The 21,709-nt window shown below is 43.5% G+C and overlaps 1 protein-coding gene across 1 annotated transcript in view; it reads left to right on the top strand.

Moving 5' to 3' along the window:
• GPATCH1 (G-patch domain containing 1) overlaps positions 13,223-21,709 on the top strand; it is a 54,865-nt gene continuing 46,378 nt past the window's right edge. Inside the window, exons 1-2 of the mRNA XM_005692246.2 lie at positions 13,223-13,317; positions 20,175-20,309. Of these exons, the coding sequence (XP_005692303.2) occupies positions 13,245-13,317; positions 20,175-20,309 (208 nt within the window). The 5' untranslated portion in view covers positions 13,223-13,244. The remainder of the gene's footprint in view (positions 13,318-20,174; positions 20,310-21,709) is intronic.

Below are 21,709 nucleotides of genomic sequence, written 5' to 3' on the forward strand. Positions count from 1 at the left end.
AAAAGGTTTCGTGACCAAGAGATTCGACAACTGCCCTTTTTAACCACCACTTCAAACTTGAGATTTCTCAACTGCAAGATGAGTCCCTATCACTCTTGAGCAGGTCGAAGGCATTGCAACAAAAGTAGTGGATAACCGCTTAGCTTGCGCAGTAGGAACGCGAATAGTTTAGGAGCGGAAGGAGCTCCTGGCGATAGGGGTAGCATCGCTCTCTCGCCCACCCGCAGCTGATCGGTGGACTCCAGCCACAGAAGCCTAGCAGACAAGGTGCAGAAACTGGGCTACTGGAGCCGGAAACCCCCCAGCGGGTGGGGCCACGCCCCTCTTGGCAGGTGTCCTGACGTTCCTACGCCCTCCCCCAACCAAGGGACGCCTTACGCAGTCGCGGTAGGTGCCACGGGTAGGACACGATACAGTTTGCTTTCTAAACAAGCCAAAAAGGGAGATACATTAGTGGATGTCCGAGTGTTTAAAACAAATAGTAGCAAAAACTAAGAAAACGTCAAAATAAATAAAAGTTCATCATCATTGCTGGGTCCAAGACGCAGCACGAGAAAAGGCGTTTTCTGAAAGGACTGTTTTAGTACAGAGCCTGAAGAATCTTAAACATCTGGGACAGGTATTTTGGGAAACTCTGCGTCAGGTACAGAAACTTCCTTTCTCAGTGTCAGAAGTGAGTACCAAGTTAATTTCAGGATTGTCGGTCACCCAATAATTAATTCATTACACTGGAAATGTACGCCCCCCCCCCCACACACACACACACGCTGGGGCTTGAGAACAACCGCTTCCCTTTGAGGGAACCAGGAGTGGCAGGTCACTGTTACGTTTGTTATACTATTACCACTGCTAATAATGATGAAAGTGAAAGAGGAGAGTGAAAAAGTTGGCTTAAAGCTCAACATTCAGAAAACGAAGATCATGGCATCTGGTCCCATCACTTCATGGAAAATAGATGGGGAAACAATGGAAACAGTGTCAGACTATTTTGGGGGGCTCCAAAATCACTGCAGATGGTGACTGCAGCCATGAAATTATAAGACGCTTACTCCTTGGAAGAAAAGTTATGACCAACCTAGATAGCATATTCAAAAGCAGAGACATTACTTTGCCAACAAAGGTCCGCCTAGTCAAGGCTATGGTTTTTCCAGTGGTCATGTATGGATGTGAGAGTTGGACTGTGAAGACAGCTGAGTGCCGAAGAATTGATGCTTTTGAACTGTGGTGTTGGAGAAGACTCTTGAGAGTCCCTTGGACTGCAAGGAGATCCAACCAGTCCACTCTGAAGGAGATCAGCCCTGAGATTTCTTTGGAAGGAATGATGCTGAAGCTGAAACTCCAGTACTTTGGCCACCTCATGTGAAGAGTTGACTCATTGGAAAAGACTCTGATGCTGGGAGGGATTGGGGGCAGGAGGAGAAGGGGACGACAGAGGATGAGATGGCTGGATGGCATCACTGACTCAACGTGAGTCCAAGTGCACTCCGGGAGTTGGTGATGGACAGGGAGGCCTGGCGTGCTGCAATTCATCCTCATTCATGTCCGCAAAGAGTCGGACACGACTGAGCGACTGAACTGAACTGAATAATAAAGTTGTCAATAATAGAACCTCTTCGCTAGCCAGGAAGTTTACGAATATGGTTCATGACCCTTAATAAGAGAATTAAATAATTTCCATTTAACAGGTGAGAAGATGGAGGCTCAGAGGAGTGAAGTGGTTCAGGAAACACTGGCCGTTAGTGGCTGAGATCACTGTTCAGGGCTGCTGGCTCCAGTCATTCTCTGCTACTCTCAGATTTTTGTCATCTCTTTCTACTACCTCGAAGCTCCAATCACCTTTACAATTTGTCACATACACATGTCACTTGTACTATTTTTTTTGTTGTTAATTTCCTGACTGTACTGTGTAGCATGTGGCATCTTAGTTCCCCCAACCGGGAATTGAACCTGCAGCCCCTGCAGTGGAAGCATGGAATCCTAACCACTGGACCACCAAGGAAGTCCCGTCACTTGTACTATTATTAACTTAAGAGTCTTCTTTAAAATTATCCACTTTAACAAACTTTATTTTAAAACACAACTATGTCATAACAATAAGCGGAAAACCAGTTACTTTGTCCTATGGGGACATACACGTTAAAGTGAATGTATTGAAAACCAAAATCTGTTATTTAATCTAGCCTAACACCTTTGTCTTCTTGAACTGCTTCTTTTTTATTAAAAAGGGAGAAGAGCAAGAAGAGGTAGCCTGGTGTTAAAGACACCTCAGCCCACCCTGAGAGCTAGCTGAGACGAGCTCCTGGGCATCTTTAGAGGAAAAGAAGCACTTCTTTGTATGTTGTTGTGGTTCAGTTGCTCAGTGGTATCCGACTCTTTGCAGCCCCATGGACAGCGGCTCACTAGCCTTCCCTGTCCTTCACCATCTCCTGGAGCTTGCTCACACTCATGTCCATCAAGTCCGTGATGCCATCCAAACACTCCTTCTCTGTCATCCCCTTCTCCTCCTGCCTTCAATCTTTCCCAGCATCAGGGTCTTTTCCAATGAGTTGGCTCTTTGCATCAGGTGGCCAAAGTATTGGAACTTTGGCTTCAGCATCAGTCCTTCCAGTGAAAATTTAGGGTTGATTTTCTTTAGGATTGACTGGTTAGCTCTCCTTGCAGTCCAAGGGACTCTCAAGAAGACATTTCGAAAGCATCAGTTCTTCGGTGGTTAGCCTTCTTTGTGGTCCATACATGACTACTGGAAAAACCATAGCTTTGATTAGACGGACCTTTGTCAACAAAGTGATGTCTCTGCTTTCTAATATGCTATCTAGGTTGGTCATAGCTTTTCTTCCAAGGAGCAAGCATCTTTTAATTTCATGGCTACAGTCACCATCCGCAGTGATTTTGCAGCCCAAGAAAATGAAGTCTGTCAGTGTTTTGATTGTTTCTCCATCTATTTGCCATGAAGTGATGGGACTGGATGTCATGATCTTACTTTTTTGAATGTTGAGTTTTAAACCAGCTTTTTCACTCTCCTCTTTCACTTTCATCAAGGGTCTCTTTAGTTCCTCTTTGCTTTCTGCCATAAGGGTTGTGTTATCTGCATATCTGAGATTATTGATGTTTCTCCCAGCAATCTTGATTCCAAGTTGTGCTTCATCCAACCTGGCATTTCACCTGATGTATTCTGCATATAAGTTAAATGAACAGGTAACAATACAGCCTTTACATATTCCCTTCCCAGTTTGGAACATAGTCCGTTGTTCTATGTTTGGTTCTAACCGTTGCTTCTTGACCTGCATACAGGTTTCACAGGAGGCAGATAAGGTGGTCTGGTTTTCCCATCTCTCTAAGAATATTCCAGTTTGTTGTGATCCACACAGTCAAAGGCTTTGGTGTAGTCAATACGGCAGTAGCTGTTTTTCTGGAATGCTCTTGCTTTTTCTATGATCCAACAATGTTGGTGATTTGATCTCTGGTTCCTCTGCCTTTTCTAAATCCAGCTTGTATATCTGAAAGTTCTCAGTACTGTTGAAGCCCAGCTTGGAGGATTTTGAGCATGACTTTGCTAGCATGTGAAATGAGTGAAATTTAGGGTAATGTGAGCATTCTTTGTCATTGCCCTTCTTTGGAATTGGAATGAAAACTGACCTTTTCCAGTCCTATGGTCCCTGCTGAGTTTTCCAGATTTGCTTACATACTAACTGCAGCACTTTAGTAGCAGAATCTTTTAGGATTTGAAATAGTTCAGGTGAAATTCCATCACCTCCTTCCAGTACCTTTGTTCATAGTAGTGCTTCCTAAGGCCCACTTGGCTTCACACTCCCAGATGTCTGGCTCCAGGTGAGTGATCACACTATCATGGTTATCCAGGTCATTAAGATATTTTTTGTATAGTTCTTCTGTGTATTGTTGCCACCTCTTCTTAATATCTTCTGCTTCTGTTAGATCCATACCATTTCTGTCCTTTACTGTGTGTCCTGGCAGGCATCTTCTGGCCCTGGGAACCATCTGTGTGTCCCTCCTAGAGGCTGTGCAGTACCAGACATCTGTAGACATTCTCATGACTCCTTGCAGGGGGCTCACAGGCCTGAGCCCTTATCTCTGATCCTGCTGCGATCAGGAAATGAGAGCCACTGCTGCTAACCCAGCAGGACGGTAACTTCTGACCCCCTATTTGTCAACCCTGCTGGTGTTGTGTGTCACAGGAACCACCAATGAGCCTCTGTGCTCCTAATAAAAGAGCCGGGCTGGGAACTCCTGAGACAGGCAATGATTAAAATCTCAACTATTTTGTCAAGTCCCTGCTTTACCTTCTGGCTGGGGCCAGCAGCTGACTCTCCAGGGATTCAGTTTCTCCAAATAAAATGTAAGTCTCACCTCCTAAGACTTGTTTGTTGAAAAAGGAGCACTGGTTTCTCTGGGAGCAGCCTGATGTACATCCTTTCTTGGAGAATCAGATGAAATTTGCTAACCTGAAGCCAAAATCACAATGTAACCCTTAAATGAATGAAATTATAGAACGAATTATAGATCCAGGGACTATCCTGGCTGTCCAGTGGTTAAGTCCCTGCTCTTTCAATTCAAGGGGCTTGGGTTTGATCCCTGATTGGGAAGCTAAGATTCCACATGCCCTGCAGCATGCCCAGGAAAAAAAAATTACAGATCAAGTTTGCATTTTTCAAGAAAAAAATCTTAGAAATTGAAGCCACAGGGTGCCATGGAGCACTGACTTGAGAAAACCACACCAGGCTCTGTAGGCTTTGCCACTACATCACCTTGACCAGACCCTTTTACCTCTCGTGGCCTCAGTTTCCCCAGCTCTGAAGTCTAGTCAAGTGCATACAGTCGTTTGCTGCATACTTTATGGCAGGAGCTGTGCTATGCACTTTGCACACATGATCTCAGTTGGTCAACAACCCTATGAAGTTGGTAGTTTATCATTCCCATTTTACAGATGAATAAGTTGAGGCTCAGATGTTACTAGTCTGGTAAGTTAGATTGCCTGATGTTACAGCACACTTTATGGTACACTACACTGTTACATGTGATTTAAAAGGAAAGATATTTTGGGATCTTGGGAAGAAGTCATTAGGAAATAAACATAAATAAGAGACAGAATAGCTCCCAAAAATATTAGAATTAGTGTTAGTAAAAAGGTGAAGCAACCAGAATCTCATACACTGCTTGTGGGAGTGTAGATTGGTACTGCTACTTTGGAAAACTGGCATTTTCTACTAAAGAGGGGTATATGCATAACTTGTGATCCAGCAATTCCAAATCTAGGTAGATACCCAATAGAAATACACACATCTGTTCTCCATATGTACAAGAATGTTCATAGCTGCACTTTTCAAAGTGAAAGTGTTAGTTGGTCAGTCATGTCCAGTTCTTTGTGACCCCATCCACTGTAGCCCACCAGCTCCTCTGTCCATGGAGTTCTCCAGACAAGAATACTAGATTGGGTAGCCATTCCCTTCTCCAGGTGATTTTCCCAACCAAGGAATCGAACCCAGGTCTCCTGCATTGCAGGCGGATTCTTTACCATCTGAGCCACCAGGAAAGTACTTTTCACAATAACCCCTTATTTGGGACTTCCCTGGAAGTCTAGTGGTTAGGATGTTTCGCTTCCACTGTTGGGGGCCCAGGTTCAGCCTGTGGTTGAAACTGGGATCCTGCATGCCCTGTGGTGAGGCCAATTTTTTTTTTTTAAAAAGCACCTAACTGGAAACTTCTCAAAATGCCCATCAACTGTAGAATGGATAAGAAATTGTGGTGTACTCACATAAGGAAAACTAATTTATTACTATTATTAATATAAGCAACAAATATGTTGTGAGCAAAATGCTTGACTTACCAAAATGTGTTTGAGCCAAAGAAGCCACACAATGCTATATAACTCCATTTTATGTAAAATAGGAAACACGAAATTAATCTATTCTGAGGTTATTGCTTCTGGGATTGGGGGAATTTTCTATTTCTTGATCTGCTTGTTGTTACACAGGTGTGTTCACTGCATGAAAATGCACAGAGCTATGTGCTTATGATTTCTGCACTTTTCTGTATATATGTCCATAGCTCAATAAGAAAGCTCAATGGAAATAAATTGTTGCTGTTCATTCGCTAAGTCGTGTCTGACTCTTTGTGACCCCATGGACTGCAGCATACCAGGCTTTCCTGTTCTTCACCATCTCTTAGAGTTTGCTCAAACTCATGTCCACTGAATCAGTGATGCCATCCAACCATATCACTCTCTCTGGTCCCCTTTCTCCCCTGCCCCCAATCTTTCCCACCATCAGAGTCTTTTACAATGAGTCAGTTCTTTACATCAGGTGGCCAAAGTATTGGAACTTCAGCTTCAGCATCAGTCCTTCCAGTGAATATTCAGGGTTGATTTCCTCTAGGATTGACTGGTTTGATCTCCTTGCTGTCCAGGGGATTTTCAAGAGACTTCTCCAGCAGCACAGGTCAAAAGCATCAGTTCGTCGGTGCTCAGCCTTCTTTATGGTCCAACTCTCACATCCATACATGTGTACTGGAAAAACCATAGGTTTGACTAGATGGATCTTTTTCAGCAAAGTGATGTCTAGGTTTGTCATAGCTTTTTGACCAAGGAGCAAGTGTCTTTCGTGGCTGCAGTCACCATCTGCAGTGATTTTAGAGCCCAAGAAAATGAAGTCTGTCAGTGTTTCGATTGTTTCCCCATCTATCTGTTGTGAAGTGATGGGACTGGATGCCATGATCTTACTTTTTTGAATGTTGAGTTTTAAGCCAGCTTTTTCACTCTCCTCTTTCACACTCATCAAGAGGCTCTTTAGTTCCTCTTCTTTTTCTGCCATTAAAGTAGTATTATCTACATATCTGAGGTTGTTGATTCCAGTCAATCTCGATTTCAACTTGTGATTCATCCCACCTGGCATTTCGCATGATGTATTCTGCATAGAAGTTAAATAAGCAGAGTGACAATATACAGCCTTGATGTACTCATTTTCCAATTTGGAACCAGTCCATTGTTCCATGTCCAGTTCTAAAGGTTGCTTCTTAACCTGCATACAGATTTCTCAGGAGGCAGGGAAGGTGGTTTGGTATTCCCATCTCTTTAAGCATATTCCACAGTGTGTTGTGATCTACACAGTCAAAGGCTTTAGCATAGTCATGAAGCAGAAGTAGTTGTTTTTCTGGAATCCCCTCGCTTTCTCTATGATCCAGTGGATGTTGGGGATTTGATTTCTGGTTCCTCTTCCTTTTCTAAATCCGGTTTATACATCTGGAATTTCTTAATTCAAGTACTGTTGAAGCCTAACTTGAAGGATTTTGAGCCCTGCCTTGCTAGCATGTGAAATGAGCTCAACTGTATGGTAATTTGAACATTCTTTGGCATTGTCTTTCTTTGGTATTAGAATGAGAACTGACCTTTTCTGGTCCTGTGGCCACTGTTGAGTTTTCCAAATTTCCTGGCTTATCGAGTACAGCACTTTAACAGCATCATCTTTTAGGATTTGAAATAGCTCAGATGAAATTCCATCTTCCTCTATCTTTGTTAGTAGCGATGCTTCCTAAGGCCCACATGACTTCACACTCCAGGATGTCTGGTTCTAGGTGAGAAACCACACCATCATAGTTATCCAGGTCATTAAGACCTTTTTTGTATAGTTTTCTGTGTAATCTTGCCACCTTATCTTACTCTCCTCTGCTTCTGTTAGGTCCTCACCATTTCTGTCCTTTATTGTGCCCATCTTTGCATGAAATGTTCCCTTGGTATCTCTCATTTTCTTAAAGAGATCTCTAGTCTTTCCCATTCTGTTGTTTTCCTCTGTGTCTTTGCACTGTTCTCTTAAGAAGGCCTCCTTCTCTCTCCTTGCTCTTCTCAGGAACTCTGTATTTGTGAGTGACATTGATTCCCAGGCATTTAGAGCAGAGTTCATCGTATGTCTTGAGTACCGTCCCACCACCAGCACTGATGTGTGGACCATGAGAAAGAAATTATTCTCTACCCAGCTGATTCACCCATCTTCCTATCTGCAGTTTTCTGATAAGATTCTGAGATTTGTAGTTTCCTGCCTGTTTGAATAAGAAAGGAAGAGTAAGTGGTGTTTTAGCTTTTTGGGGCTTCCTTGATAGCTCAGTTGGTAAAGACTGAGGTCTCTGCCTGCAATGTAGGAGACCTCAGTTCAATTAATGGGTTGGAAAGATCCTCTGGAGAAGGGAAAGGCTACCCATTCCAGTATTCTGGCCTGGAGAATTTCATGGGCTATACAGTTGCAAAGAATCGGACTCACTTGAGCAACTTACATTTTCTTTATCAGTTGCTACAGCTTTGCAGAAAAACAGGCTATTCATGGGACGTCCTTTGTGATCCAGTAGTTAAGACTCTGTGCTTCCAGTGTAAGGAGTGAAGGTTTGATTTTTGGTTGTGGAACTAAGATCCCACGTGCCTTGTTGTCAAAAAATAAATAAATGAAATAAAAAACAACAACAAAAAATAAAAAACTGTGCTGTTTAGGGATTCCTGCTGCCAAGATTCAGGAATATTGGGTAGTAAGTGATCAGAGTTGCAGGTGAATCATTTCTGAAGATCTGGAGTCAGGAAGGTTGGTTTACTAAATGCTTGTGATCGTCAGAAATCCAATAAAGTAAACTCTCAACAATAAATTTATTGGGTTTTCTCACCTTTCAGAAGCTATAAGCTGTAAGAAAATTAGCTAGGGTAATTTAGAAATAAAATCTTGGACCATCATGGTTTTTCTAGGTATATAACCTAGGTATATAGGTATATAACCCTAACCTTCTTTACTTTCAAAAGCTCCTTATTCACAACAGTGATGATCAAAGGATGGTGCTGGGGCCCTGCAGGGCTTCAATAAACAAAGATACTTTCTCTTTAGTACATTAAATTTATCAGGGCAGGAAAGGAGCTAATCCATACAAAAACCTTTAAAATGAAAACCAAGTTACTGACATAGAAGGAAAGACCATCATGGATGCAGTTAAAAACAAAAATTCAAATCTTGCAATATTGTATACATGTATCCCCCTGCTCTGGTTTCCTTTGATCAGTGGCAACCACTGTTACCAGATTCTTTGGGGAGTTTACTGGGGATATAGCATATTTTTGGATGTACCGTGTCCCTACATTGTGGATGCAATAGTCACAGTAAATTTGGCTTTTTATGCTTTCTCTTAATATAAATGGCAGTACTCTGCCTCACTCTCTGTTTTCCTCATTTAACAGCATCCACTGGGGATCCTCACCATCAGCATTTTAATTTTTTTAATTTTATTGATTTATTTATGTTTATTTTCAGTCGTGCTGGGTCTTTGTGCTATGTGCCAGCTTACTCTAGTTTCGGTGTGCCAGCTTCTCGTTGCAGTGGCTTCTCTTGTGGCAGAGCACAGGCTCTAGGGCACTCAGCTGGCGGGCCAAAGGACACTGTCTCAGTTGTTGCCATGCATGGGCTTAGTTGCTCTGTGGCATATGGGATCTTTCCGGACCAGGGATTGAGCTCATGTCCCCTGCATTGGCCTGCAGATTCTCAACCCCTGGACCACCAGGGAAGTCCCATATCACCATTTTTAAATGCTTTACAGTATTTTATCATAAAGTTTGTTCCCAGTCCCTGCTGTTGTTAACAAATTGCCACAAGTGTTCATGGCTCCAAACAAGAACAATCATTGTATTATTAACTCTCTTGGTTTCAGAAGGGACTGAACTCAGCTAAGAGATTCTTGCTTGTGATCTCTCTGGTCAGATGGCCACTGGAACTGGAGTTATTTTGAATCTTCCTTGCTCACCCGTCTGGTGACTGATGCTGACTATTAATCCCAGCTGGGTCATTGTCTGGACTATCAACCTAGCCTCTCCTCATGGCCTGGCTTCCTCACAGACTGGAGATTAAGATTCCAGGGCCAGCAGCCCAAGAAAATCGAAGCTATCAGTTTCTTAAAGCTTGAATGTGGTAAATGTTATATTGTCACTTTTACTGTATTCTTTTGGTCATAGGCATGGAGCCTAGATTCAAGGGAGGGCACATGGACGCCACTTTTTGATGGGAAACTTGCCCAAAACTTCAAAACTATGGTTTTTTTTTTAATTGAGTTAATTTACAATGTTGTGTTAGTTTCAGTATACAGCAAAGTCTATCAATTATACATAGAAGCTGTGCTTTATTTGTTGGCTGGTTTTTGGCTATTCTGTGAAGCATGTAGGATCTTAGTTCCTTGACCAGAGATCATACCTGTGTCCCATGCAGTGGAAGCATGGAGTCTTAACCATTGGACCACTAGGGAAACCCCTAGAAGATGTTTTTAAAATAACTTTTAAAAAAAGTCATGAACCATGACTTATTTAATTATTCATTCTTCAAAATTATTTATTGAGTGCTTACTATATTCAAAGCACTGTTCTAACCTCTGAGGATACAGCACAGAAAGAAAGAAAGAAAAACTGGCTTGAGGACTTCCCTGGTGGTCCAGTAGTTAAGAATCTACCTTCCAATTCACAGGATGTGGGTTTGATACCTAGTTGGGGACCTAAGATCCCACATACCTCAAGGCAGCTAAGCCCATGAGCTGCAACAAAGAAGCCCATGTGCTCCAATGAAGACCCAGTGCAGCCAATATTACAACAAACAAACCCCAAACTGCCTCAGATCTATCTCTCCTTGGAGCTTATATTTCAATGGGAGCTTCCAGTTCAATGGGGAAGAGGAAGACATTAGACATAATACTGAGTCAGTAACCTTTGAGCAGAGACCTGAAGCAGATGAGGTTGTGAATCATGCCTGTGGTACTCTAAGCACAGGGAACAGTGACGACAGAGGCCTCGAGGCCAGAGAGTGTCTTGAGGGCTCAAGAAACAGTCCCAGCTCCAGAGATTCTGATTCAGGAGGCCCCGGGGCATGGGTAGAAAGGCTAGTTCAACAACATCCTACAGATTCTCAGTCATGCAGACTTCTGACCCTCACTTTGAAAATCTGGGCTTCTTTTCTTTGTTCTGTAAGAAGGAGTTTTGGGGTGAGCTAACGGCACCCCGTTGGACAGATGTTTGTTTCTTTAGTTTCAGTAAGGGAGCCCTCAGTATCCCTCACCCCACATCACAGCCCTTTGCTTGTCTGCTTGCCTTTTCTTTTTCCTGTCTCTTTTTCTTCAATCTTTTTCCAATTTTCTTTTTCTCTCTTTACTGCTCTTTCCCTCTTTTTCTCCCCTCCCTACTGTCATGATCTGTGCACAGATTGGGAAAGAATTATCAGACACGAGGCAGAAGGAGGGGAGAATAGAGTTTATTAGAGGGGGAGATGCATTAAGAATCTGCCTGCAATGCAGGAGACCCCGGTTCGAATCCTGGGTTGGGAAGATCTGTTGGAGAAGGGATAGGCTACCCACTCCAGTATTCTTGGGCTTCCCCTGTGGCTCAAGTGGTAAAGAATCTGCCTGCATTGTGGGAGACCTGGGTTTGATCCCTGGGTTGGAAAGATCCCCTGGAGAAGGGAAAGGCTACCCACTCCAGTATCCTGGCCCAGAGAACTCCATGGACTATACTCTTTGGGTCACAAACAGTTGGACACGACTGAGCCACTTTCATTTTTCATGGAGATTCCTTAAAAAAAAAAAAGGAATAAAACTACAATGTGATCTGGCAATGCCACTCCTGGGCATATACCCTGAGAAAACCACAATTCAAAGAGACACATGTACCCCAAGGTTCATCGCAGCACTACTGACAACAGCCAGGACATGGAAGCAACCTAGAAGTCCATCAACAGATGAATGGATGGAGATGATGTGGTGCATATATACAGAGGAATATTAGTCAGTCATGAAAAGGAACACATTTGAGACAGTTGTGTGAAGTGGATGAACCCAGAGGCTGTTATACAGAGTGAAGTCAGAAAGAGAAGAACAAATATATATTAATGAATATTTACAGAATCTAGAAAAATAGTACTGATGAACCTATTTGCAGGGAAGGAATGAAGACGTAGAGAATGAACTTGTGGATGCAGTGGAGGAAGGAGAGGGCAGGACGAATTGAGAAAATAGCATTGGCATAGATACACTATCATGTGTAAAAATGATAACTAGTGATAAAATGATAAAAATGATAGCTACTATACAATACAAGGAATCCTGCCTGGCACCTCATGACAACCTAGAAGGGTGGGATGGCAAGGGGAAAGAGGCTCGAAAGGGAGGTGATTATACATATAATTATGACTGATTCCAGTGGTTGTTCAGCAGAAACCAACACAATATTGTAAAGCAATTATTTTTCAATTAAAGATAGAGTGGTCGATGCTATTGAAACAGCGGACGGCTGGAGAGACAAGGTTTGGCGGAATAGTAGGCCATTTTTATAGCATCAAGACAAAGAAAACTCCCGTTTGGAGGGTGGCATTAGGTGACTTGATAGAGTGGTATAGGGTGGGTATTTTTGTCTAATGTGAGGTCAGGGAGTAGGCTGGTTTAGAACAGGGAGACTCATGGCAACGGTTGCTATGAGGCTCCGCATCTGTGGCCTTGGTATAGGGCTCCTCACCTACACCCCCACCTTCTTTCTCCTTTTCTTTTGATCTCTTTTTCTGTTATTTTTCTCTTTGACCAAGTGTTGCCCCAAACTCGCTTCCCCGTGGGCATCAGGGTACCCCCTGCCTGTGAATCCCTTCACAGGTCTGGAAGGGGACTACACTTAATAACCCTAAGGGTGTTATACGGAAAGAGGAGCCTGGCAGGCTATAGTCCATGGGGTGGCAAAGAGTGGAACACGACTAAGCGACTGGAACAACAAGGGCGCTATATTCAGATAGCGAGCGCATGTGTGGGGTAGAGGCAAATTCCCCGCACATGACAGCGGTAGCACTGCGGGGAGCAGAGTCTACCAGCAGGTGAAATTGGGGAAGGGTCTGGACCGGTTTCGGGAGGGGTGTGAGGCTGCGCAGATTTCATGGAGAACCAGCAGTCGGACAGCGGGGTGCGTTCCACTCTCTCCCAGGCGCCTCCTCCAGACCGGCACCTGGTGCAGTTAGGATGGGACGTCGTGGCATCCAAAGCCTCCGCGGCAACTCCTGCGGGGGTCTGCCTCCAACAAAACGGGTTTGAGAACCACCAGACGCAGATCCTAAGAAAGAAGATTGCCTGACGGGGTCAGCACTTTTCACGACTCACGCTTAGACCTCGCAGCGGTTTGCGGAGAAAAAAGTGCGGAATATGTTTGGCCTCTTGAGGCCGCCGTAGCGAGGGGGCGGGGTCCGGAAGGGAGCAGTATGGCGGCGCTGGACAGTGACAGCGACGAGGATTTGGTCAGCTATGGGACTGGCCTGGAGCCGCTGGAAGAAGGTGCGGGCTACATTCGTCGCCAGGGCCTCTGGCAAACAGGCTGGGGGTCCAGGGTTCGGGGCCAAAACACTCAACCCTGTGCCAGACCTTTTCTGGCACTGGGGGAAAGGCTTGCGTGCTACGGGCTCTGGGAACAGCGACCAGAAAGGCGTGCACTGTGCTTTCGGGGTGCTTATATTTCGGAGGGACGGATTAAAGGCCCGGAGGGATGGGAAATAGAAAGATGACAGTAGGTTCGTGTGAGAGCCGAGTTAGGGGAGCAGCGGTGGTCAGGCGATCATCTGTGTCGTCCTTTCCTAAGACAGGACGTTTGAGTTCAGATCTGAAACAGAGAAAGGAAGCAACGGTACGAAGATTTGGGTGAAGGCATTTTAGGCAAGGCTAACAGTAAGTGCAAAGGCTCTGAAGTCGGAGCCAGTTTGGCAAATTGAGGAACAGGCCGGACTGTTGTGGGTGGAGCATACAGCACCTGGGCGAGGCTGGCAGAAGATGATCTCGGAGGAGGTGGGGGTTGAACCTTACTTGGTGTGGTCAGGGAGTTTGAATTTTAATACCAAGTATAGAAGAGTCATGGGGGAGAGGTCACACAAAGGAGGGATGTATGTTTTTAGGTTTATTCTATCCTTGATTTTGTGAGTAGGCCGGTTGAGGGTGGGCAGGAGTGAAGCAGGGAGATTAGCAAAATTAGGGCGATGATGGTGGCGGCAGTAAGTAGTGGTGAGTTGAGAGTACTTTGAAAGCAGAGCTGACCGCGAGCTTGCTGGTGGAATGTAGGGGTGAGAGCAAGATGAAGCAAGATTCTCTTCCATGTTTCTGGTCTGATCCACTTCATGACTTGATTTGTTCAGTAAAGTTTGTATTGACTAGCCAGTAAGGACTGATGGCAGTGCTAGCCCCGTGGAGGAAGACAAAGGAAATATCGTGGGCGAGGAGTTATTTGCAGACTCCTTTTTTCCCTACCCCGACCTCATCCTATCAGCTTGTTTGTACTTCTGGGACATAGCCACTGATGACCCTCTTATTCCCTAGAAACAGTTCAAATCATTATAAACTTGTGCCAGATGCTGGCTCTGTGTCTATTCTCTGAGTGCAAAAGACAAAGAAATGCTAGTCTCCTGAAAGCTTCTTATGTATTTAAAGACACCCCTTGCATTTCCTCTAAGACATCTCTGTACCACACTCAGTTCTCTAATAAATTCAGTTTAAAAAGTCCCCTCAACCCTAATTTGTCAAAGCTTTTATCCAAGTATGGGACCAGAGTGTGGGTAAAGTGGGGCCATCACTAGGTGCATCCTTCATTTTAGGCTGTATTTCTTTAATACAATCTAAGATTGCATGGGGTCTCCACAGTGGCTCAGTGGTAAAGAATCTGTCAGCAGTTCAGGAGCGGCAGAAGATGTGGGTTCGATCCCTGGGTGGAGAAGATCCCCTGAAGAAGGGAATGGCTACCCCCTCCAGTATTCTTGCCTGGAGAATCCCATGGACAGAGGAACCTGGCGGGCTATAGTCCATAGGGTCACCAAGAATCGGACATGACTGAAGTGACTTAGCATAAACACACAAGCACACGAGATCGCAGTAGCTGTATCAGCAAACACATCATCCCATGATTCCAAGGAATTTATTGACAAAGATACGTGATTCAAGGAGTTTCGAATCTAGTTGGAAACAAAAGTATGTGATTCACAAGCGCTAAAGTATGTCAAGTAGAGGAGAAATAACCTACACAAGCTAACAGGGAAACCTGAAAAGGCAGGATAGGACCCTCTGAAAACTGGTTGGAATTTAGGTATGCAGAATGAGGAAGGGTTAAACACTCATGGGTGGAGGTTATTATAGCCTGTCAGGAAGGAGTTTGGGTCATTTCTATATTTCTGCTCACGGTTGTTTCCTTGTGAAGTGACATATTGTAAGTCATCAACTATTTGATCCATATTTTTCTAATTCTTCCTGTTTTGATGGTGTACAAAATCTGGAATGAAGCCTAATGGTCTAGGCAGTCTTTTGAAGTAGAGTGAACTCTTTTTTCCTGGCCTAAAATGATCTTATAACTTCTCATCACTAGAAGTTTTTGAGGACTGATTCATTGTTACCTAAGCACTTTGAAGTTAAAACACACTCTGACTACATTTTACGATATAACATACTAGACCAATAACCACTTTTACCTCCTGCTTTGAAACTTTAGTGACAGGTTAGACAAACATTGGTAGAGGAGAGACTCTATTATTTAATTAAAGTTGTTGGCCCTGACAGAAAGTTTTATTGGTTAAGAGACAGTGAAAGGATTCCCTGATGGTCCAGTGATTAAAATATTTCGCCTTCCAATGCAGGGGGTGTGGGTTTGATCCCTGGTCAGAGAGCTAAGACCCCACATGACTTGGGGCCAAAAAACCAAGACATAAGCAATATTGTAACAAATTCAATAAAGACTTAAAACATGATCCACATTAAAAAAAAATCTTAAAAAAAGACAGTGGAGCTTAGCTCAGTGCTCTGTGATGACCTAGAGAGTTGGGATGGGGGCTTGGGAGGGAGATATATATATATATATATATATATATATATATATATACACACACACACACTTATATATATAGCTGATTCACATTGTTGTGCAACAGAAACTAACACAACATTGTAAAGCAGTTATATTCCAATTGAAAAAACAAACAGAACCTTCAAAAAAAAGAGAAGAGACAATGACTGATCTGTATACACAGACTCTTAGACACATAGGTGCTCTGGCCTGGAAGAAAGGGGCCTTGGGGCTTATCTTATCTTCCCTTAGATACATTCACTTGGCTGTAGAAACCTTCTCATCTCCAGCTCATCCTGCACTCAGATTAGTAGGACCATTTTCTTCTTCCTCCTGCTGTGATTCTCCCACTTAAAACTACCTTTGACTCCCAGTCACCCACAGGACATGCCTGGAGCCTGCAGCGCTGTGCTCCATGGCTGCTGCACCATCTGTCCTTCTTATGTATGTATTTATTTAGTTTTGGCTGTTCTGGGTCTTAATTGCTGTGTGCGGGCTTTCTTTAGTTGCAGCGAGCAAGGGCTACTCTTTGTTGCTGTGCAGGGGCTTCTCATTGTGGTGGCTTCTCTTGTTGCAGAGCACAGGCTCTAGAGCATGGGCTCCGTAGTTGTGTTGCCAGGGTTCAGCTGCCCCACAGCATGTGGGATATTCCTGGAGCAGGCATTGAACGCGTGTCCCCTGCATTGACAGGCAGATTCTTAACCACTGGACTACCAGGGAAGCCCCCGTCTGCTCTTCTGGTTCCATATTCCATGGCTTCCTTCCATTCAGACTGTATTAGTTTCTGTAACGTCTTACCTTTCCCTGTTAGACCTTCTGTTTACTGTTTGCTGATGGAATGAATGCCTCTGGGTGACTCTGATGTTGTTGGCCTTGCACATTGTCAGAGCAGTTCCTATACACACAGGTCTGCTCTGCTAGACCCTGAGTGCCCTGGGAACGGGAGTGGAGTTGTGTTTAGTTTTCCACACCCAAGTCTAGAACAGACCGGCTTCCTCCGGAAGACCCTCAGTAAACTCCTGGTGGGGGACAAGTAAAGGATAGAATGGGTTGCATCCCTGACTTGAGTTGAAATCTGATTTCAGTTTTGTGCTTATTGCTTGTGGAACTTAAGGCACTTCTTTAATCAGAGCATCCTTATCAGGGTATGATAAATGAGATAATATGTGTGGAAGGAAAGGATTAGTTATTATTAGCAGTGATAATTATCATAGGGCTCCCTAAAATGCCACTGCCCCCTGGAGTTTTCTTGTGCTGTGATTAGAGGTGGTGCCTCTCGCTCAGGAGCCCCATGGAGCCTAGTGGCTCCCACACTGCGTGGCCCCCAGCATCTGCTGCTGGGTTCTGCTTAGTTGTCGACCAATCTTATCTCCGTTTTCAGCTCAGGAGTACCCGGAGAACCAAGCAAGACAGAACCTTGAGTTGGTGGGGCCTGTCCTCTCTCACCTTAACCTGGTGGTTTGCAACTAGGGATGAATTTGCCCTGCAAGGGACTTTTGGCAATGTCTGGAGACATTTTTGGTTGTCATGCTTTATTGGGACAGGAGTGTTACTGGCATCTAGTGTTACAGGCTAGGGATGCTGCTAACCATGCTGTGGTGTACAAGTCAGTCCCACCTACCTAGGAATTATCCAGCACAGACGCACCACTCCATCTTAGCCTGGAATCATGCCAGGTGCGCCTGCGGTAATGGAGCATGTGGGCTGCGTTTCTAAGAAATGGTGAAAATCGTGGATTGGGGGACCCAAGTTGTGATTCAGTTCTTTAGAATGAAATGAAATTTCTAACTTATACTAACCAAGCTTTGCTATGGCCAGCGACTGTGCTCAGCTCCTCACATGTGGTTTTTAATCCTTAGCACCATCCTACAAGGTGGTTCAGTTATTACCCTAATTTTGTAGTTGTGGAGACTGAGGCTTAGAGAAGTCAAGAAACTTGCCTAAGGTCACAAACCTAGCAAGTAGGAGGGTAGGTTATATTCTAGAAATGACCTAAAGTCTCCATAAGCTACAAGTCAGAATTTAGGACTATGAGGGTAAACATTTGTTTACTTTTTGTTCCATCATCCAGAAGTAGTGACTGGCTTAATTATTGCAGTAACAGGTGCCCAGGGCCTTAGGACATGTCTTACCTACTGTATGTGCTACTACTTTGTTGGTGTTCAGTCACCAAGTTGTGTCCGACTGTTTGAGATCCCATGGACTGCAGCTTGCCAGGCTTCCCTCTCCCTCACCATCTCCCAGAGTTTGCCCAAGTTCATCTCCACTGAATCGGTGATGCCATCCAACTATTTCATCCTCTGTTACCCTCTTCTCCTTCTGCCTTCAATCTTTCCTAGCATCAGGATCTTTTACAATGAGTCAGCTGTTTGCATCAGGTGGTCAAAGTATTGTAGCTTCAGCTTCAGCATCAGTCCTTCCAAGGAGTATTCAAGGTTGATTTCTTTTAAGAATGACTGGTTTGCTTTCCAAGGGATCTCAAGAGTCTTCTCCAGCACCACAATTCGAAAGCATCAATTCTTCAGTGCTCTGCCTTCTTTACTGTCCAGCTCGCACATCTGTACATGTCTGCTGGAAAGACTGTAGCCTTAACTACTACCAATAGCAATAGAAGCTGGCACTTTAAAGGTATTTATTTGGGTGTCCCTCTTTTTACCAAGCACTTTAGATGCATTTTCTGATCTAATTTGCATAACGACTCTATGAAATAGATGTTGCTATTAGTGTCATCTCTATTTTACAGATGAGGAAATTGAGGCACAGAGAGGTTAAGATGACCAGAATCCCAGTGCTAGTAAAGGTGGGCTTGCTGTGACTCCACTCGGAGCACTTAACTACTACGTAACTTGCTTTCTGAATTGAATGTTTGAAAATAACTTGATGATTACTTTTTATTTTTAATAGATAACAGACATTTTCATTGGAATTGATAAAATTAGGCAGTATTTTGTGCTGTAGTACCTGAAACTTTAAACATAGGGAATTTATAGGTGAGACTGAAATTTTTGTTTGTTTGGGTTTTTGTGGCTGAAACTCGTGGGCTGAGGAGCCTGGTGGGCTGCAGTCCATGGGGTCGTAAAGAGTGGGACACAACTGAGAGACTAAGCACACAAACACATATGTCATGGGGGACCTCAGTTCCCTGACCGGGGATCAAACCTGTGCCCCCTGTGATGGAAGCCCAGAGTCTTAACCACTGGACAGCCAGAGAAGCCCAAAGGCTAAAATGTTTTAAATTCCTGTTTTGTTTGTGTGATGTTTTGTTGGACTTCCCTGGTGGTTCAGACGGTGAAGAATCTGCCTGCAATGCAGGAGACCCAGGTTTGATCCCTGGGTTGGGAAGATCCCCTGGAGAAGGGAATGGCTACCCACTCCAGGATTCTTGCCTGGAGAATCCCATGGACAGAGGAGCCTGGTGGGCTCCCATGGGGTTGCAAAGAGTCCGACACGACTGAGCTACTAACACTCACTCACTAGTTTGTATGATTTAGCAACTCAGCCCTTTCCAGCAAAGTAGGAAAAGGAATAAATTTAAAAAACAGTAACTGTAGTCCATGGGGTTGCAAAGAGCCAGACACAACTTAGCAAATAAACAACAACAAAACTATGGAATCAAGAGAGTTCCAGAAATAAGGAAACTTAAGCTTTGGGGAAAACGGGCAATATCAGTGGGAAAATTCTGGACTCAGGGATACCATGAATTTCCAGAAGAGATATAGAAGTGCTTCTCTCTGCCATAACACTCTGCACGCTCTGTGCCGCTCCAGCAGCTTGCCTGCCTGCCTGCCAGCATGTTTCACCTCCATGGGTTGGAACCCTCGCCCCAGTGCAATTCAGTTTCATAATGGAACTTAGTGGGAAAATCAGGCCACTTTTGCTAAAACTTATTTCTAATATAAATATTAGAAGAGATATCTATAATTTTCTTAGAACTGTAAAGAAAATATATATAAAATATTAAATATATTGTTTTAATTGATAAAACATATTGTTTGATAACATATATTGTTTTCTAAGCTACACACTCTATTAAAATCTAGGAAAAGCAACTTGAATTATATTTGAAACTACAAGAAGTGAACAATTGACTATGTTTAAGAAATGATCTTTGGGACTTCTCTGGCAGTCCAGTGGGTAGGACTCAGTGCTTCCACTGTGGGGGACCTGGGTTGGATCCCTGGTCAGGGAACTGAAATTCTGTGAACTGTGTGGCATAGCCAAAAAATAAATAAATAAAACAGTGATCTTTCCCCTAAATCCTCTATAACCTTCCACTGCCTTCTCTCTCATTCAAAAAAATTTTTTTTTTCTTTTTCAGGTGAGAGACCAAAGAAGCCAATTCCTCTTCAGGATCAGACCGTCAGAGATGAAAAAGGAAGGTATAAACGATTTCATGGAGCCTTTAGTGGAGGTTTCTCTGCTGGTTACTTCAACACTGTTGGCTCAAAAGAAGGTAGGATTTTCTTAATTACAGCGACTGTGTGGCTAAAGCAAATGATTGAAATATAATAAGATTTTCACTCCTCTGCTCCCCTCACCCCCACCCCCAGCAATGCTCCCTTTAAAAAAACTTTAAAAAACATATTAGTATAGGGTTAGCTGAAAAGTTTGTTTGGGTTTTTCCACACAGTGTAATGGAAAGGTATTGGCCAACCCAATAAGTACACTGTAGTCATTTGTGTTCTTTGGATGTTTCCAGAGTGAACTTGTGTGTTGTTTATTGATTACAACCTGAAGGTTTGACTTTAAAAAAATAAATAGATACATCCTAACCAGATAATTGGACTTCCCAGGTGGCACTACTGGTAAAGAACCCACCTGCCAATACAGGAGACGTAAGAGATGAGGGTTTGATCCCTGAGTGGGGAAGATCCCCGGGAGGAGAGCGTGGCAACCCACTCCAGCATTCTTGCCTGGAGAATCCCATGGACAGAGGAGCCTGGCGGGCTACAGTCCATGGGGTCGCAGAGAGTCAGACATGACTGGAGCGACCTAGCACAGCACAGCGCAGCCAGGAGATTAGATGATGATAGTGGCTTCTGGTTTCTACTGCATCTCGCCTCGGGCAGTGCGCTCGCGCGGTTCACTCGGGGCATCACCACCTCACATGACTCAGTGCCCAAGGAGGGCAAGGGTCACCGCTGTTTTGTGGGTGAGGGCACTGCAGGTCTTGGCCCTGGGGCCCACAGTATCACTTCTCAGTACACGTTGTCCACCTGGAGAAAAGAAAAGTCAACCAAATTTTTTTACATCATGCAACATCGTAAATTCTGTACTGTTCAATGCATATTTTTCAAAAATGTTTTAACAGAGAAACTGAAAGAAAATGACTTATGTATATCAAATATGAATTAAAATGACTGATTAACTCACCTAGCAATTATTAAGAACAAGATGAGCCAAGTCTGTCATAGATTTTTTAAAAAAATTACTCATACATAACAATGATGGTAAAATAAAGATGGAAAACGATACAAGAAAGTGGAAGGTAGAAAGCAGATAAGAAAAATAATTAGGGTAAATAAGATGGTTTAAAATTCAATATCAAGAATGTATAAAGATCAATTCAATGAGCAAATGATCAAAGTATTTGAACAGTTTACTCCAGAAATGTTACATAGAATGTTCAGCCTTATTATTATGAAAAGCAAAATTAGATAACTAAGGCATTATTAAAGAAGCATATTTATAAAATGTTAAAAATGGCAGTAGGGCTTGTGAAGAAAGAAATATACGAGTACACTACTGGTGGTTATAATTATGGCTGTATGTATATTATAATTAAAAAGTAAGGCCAGCTCAAATGACTAGTCTTTACAGATAGACTGTGATATGTTAATACACTGGAATATC

Source organism: Capra hircus, chromosome 18, assembly GCF_001704415.2.
Source record: "Capra hircus breed San Clemente chromosome 18, ASM170441v1, whole genome shotgun sequence".
NCBI classification, from domain to species: Eukaryota; Metazoa; Chordata; class Mammalia; order Artiodactyla; family Bovidae; genus Capra; species Capra hircus.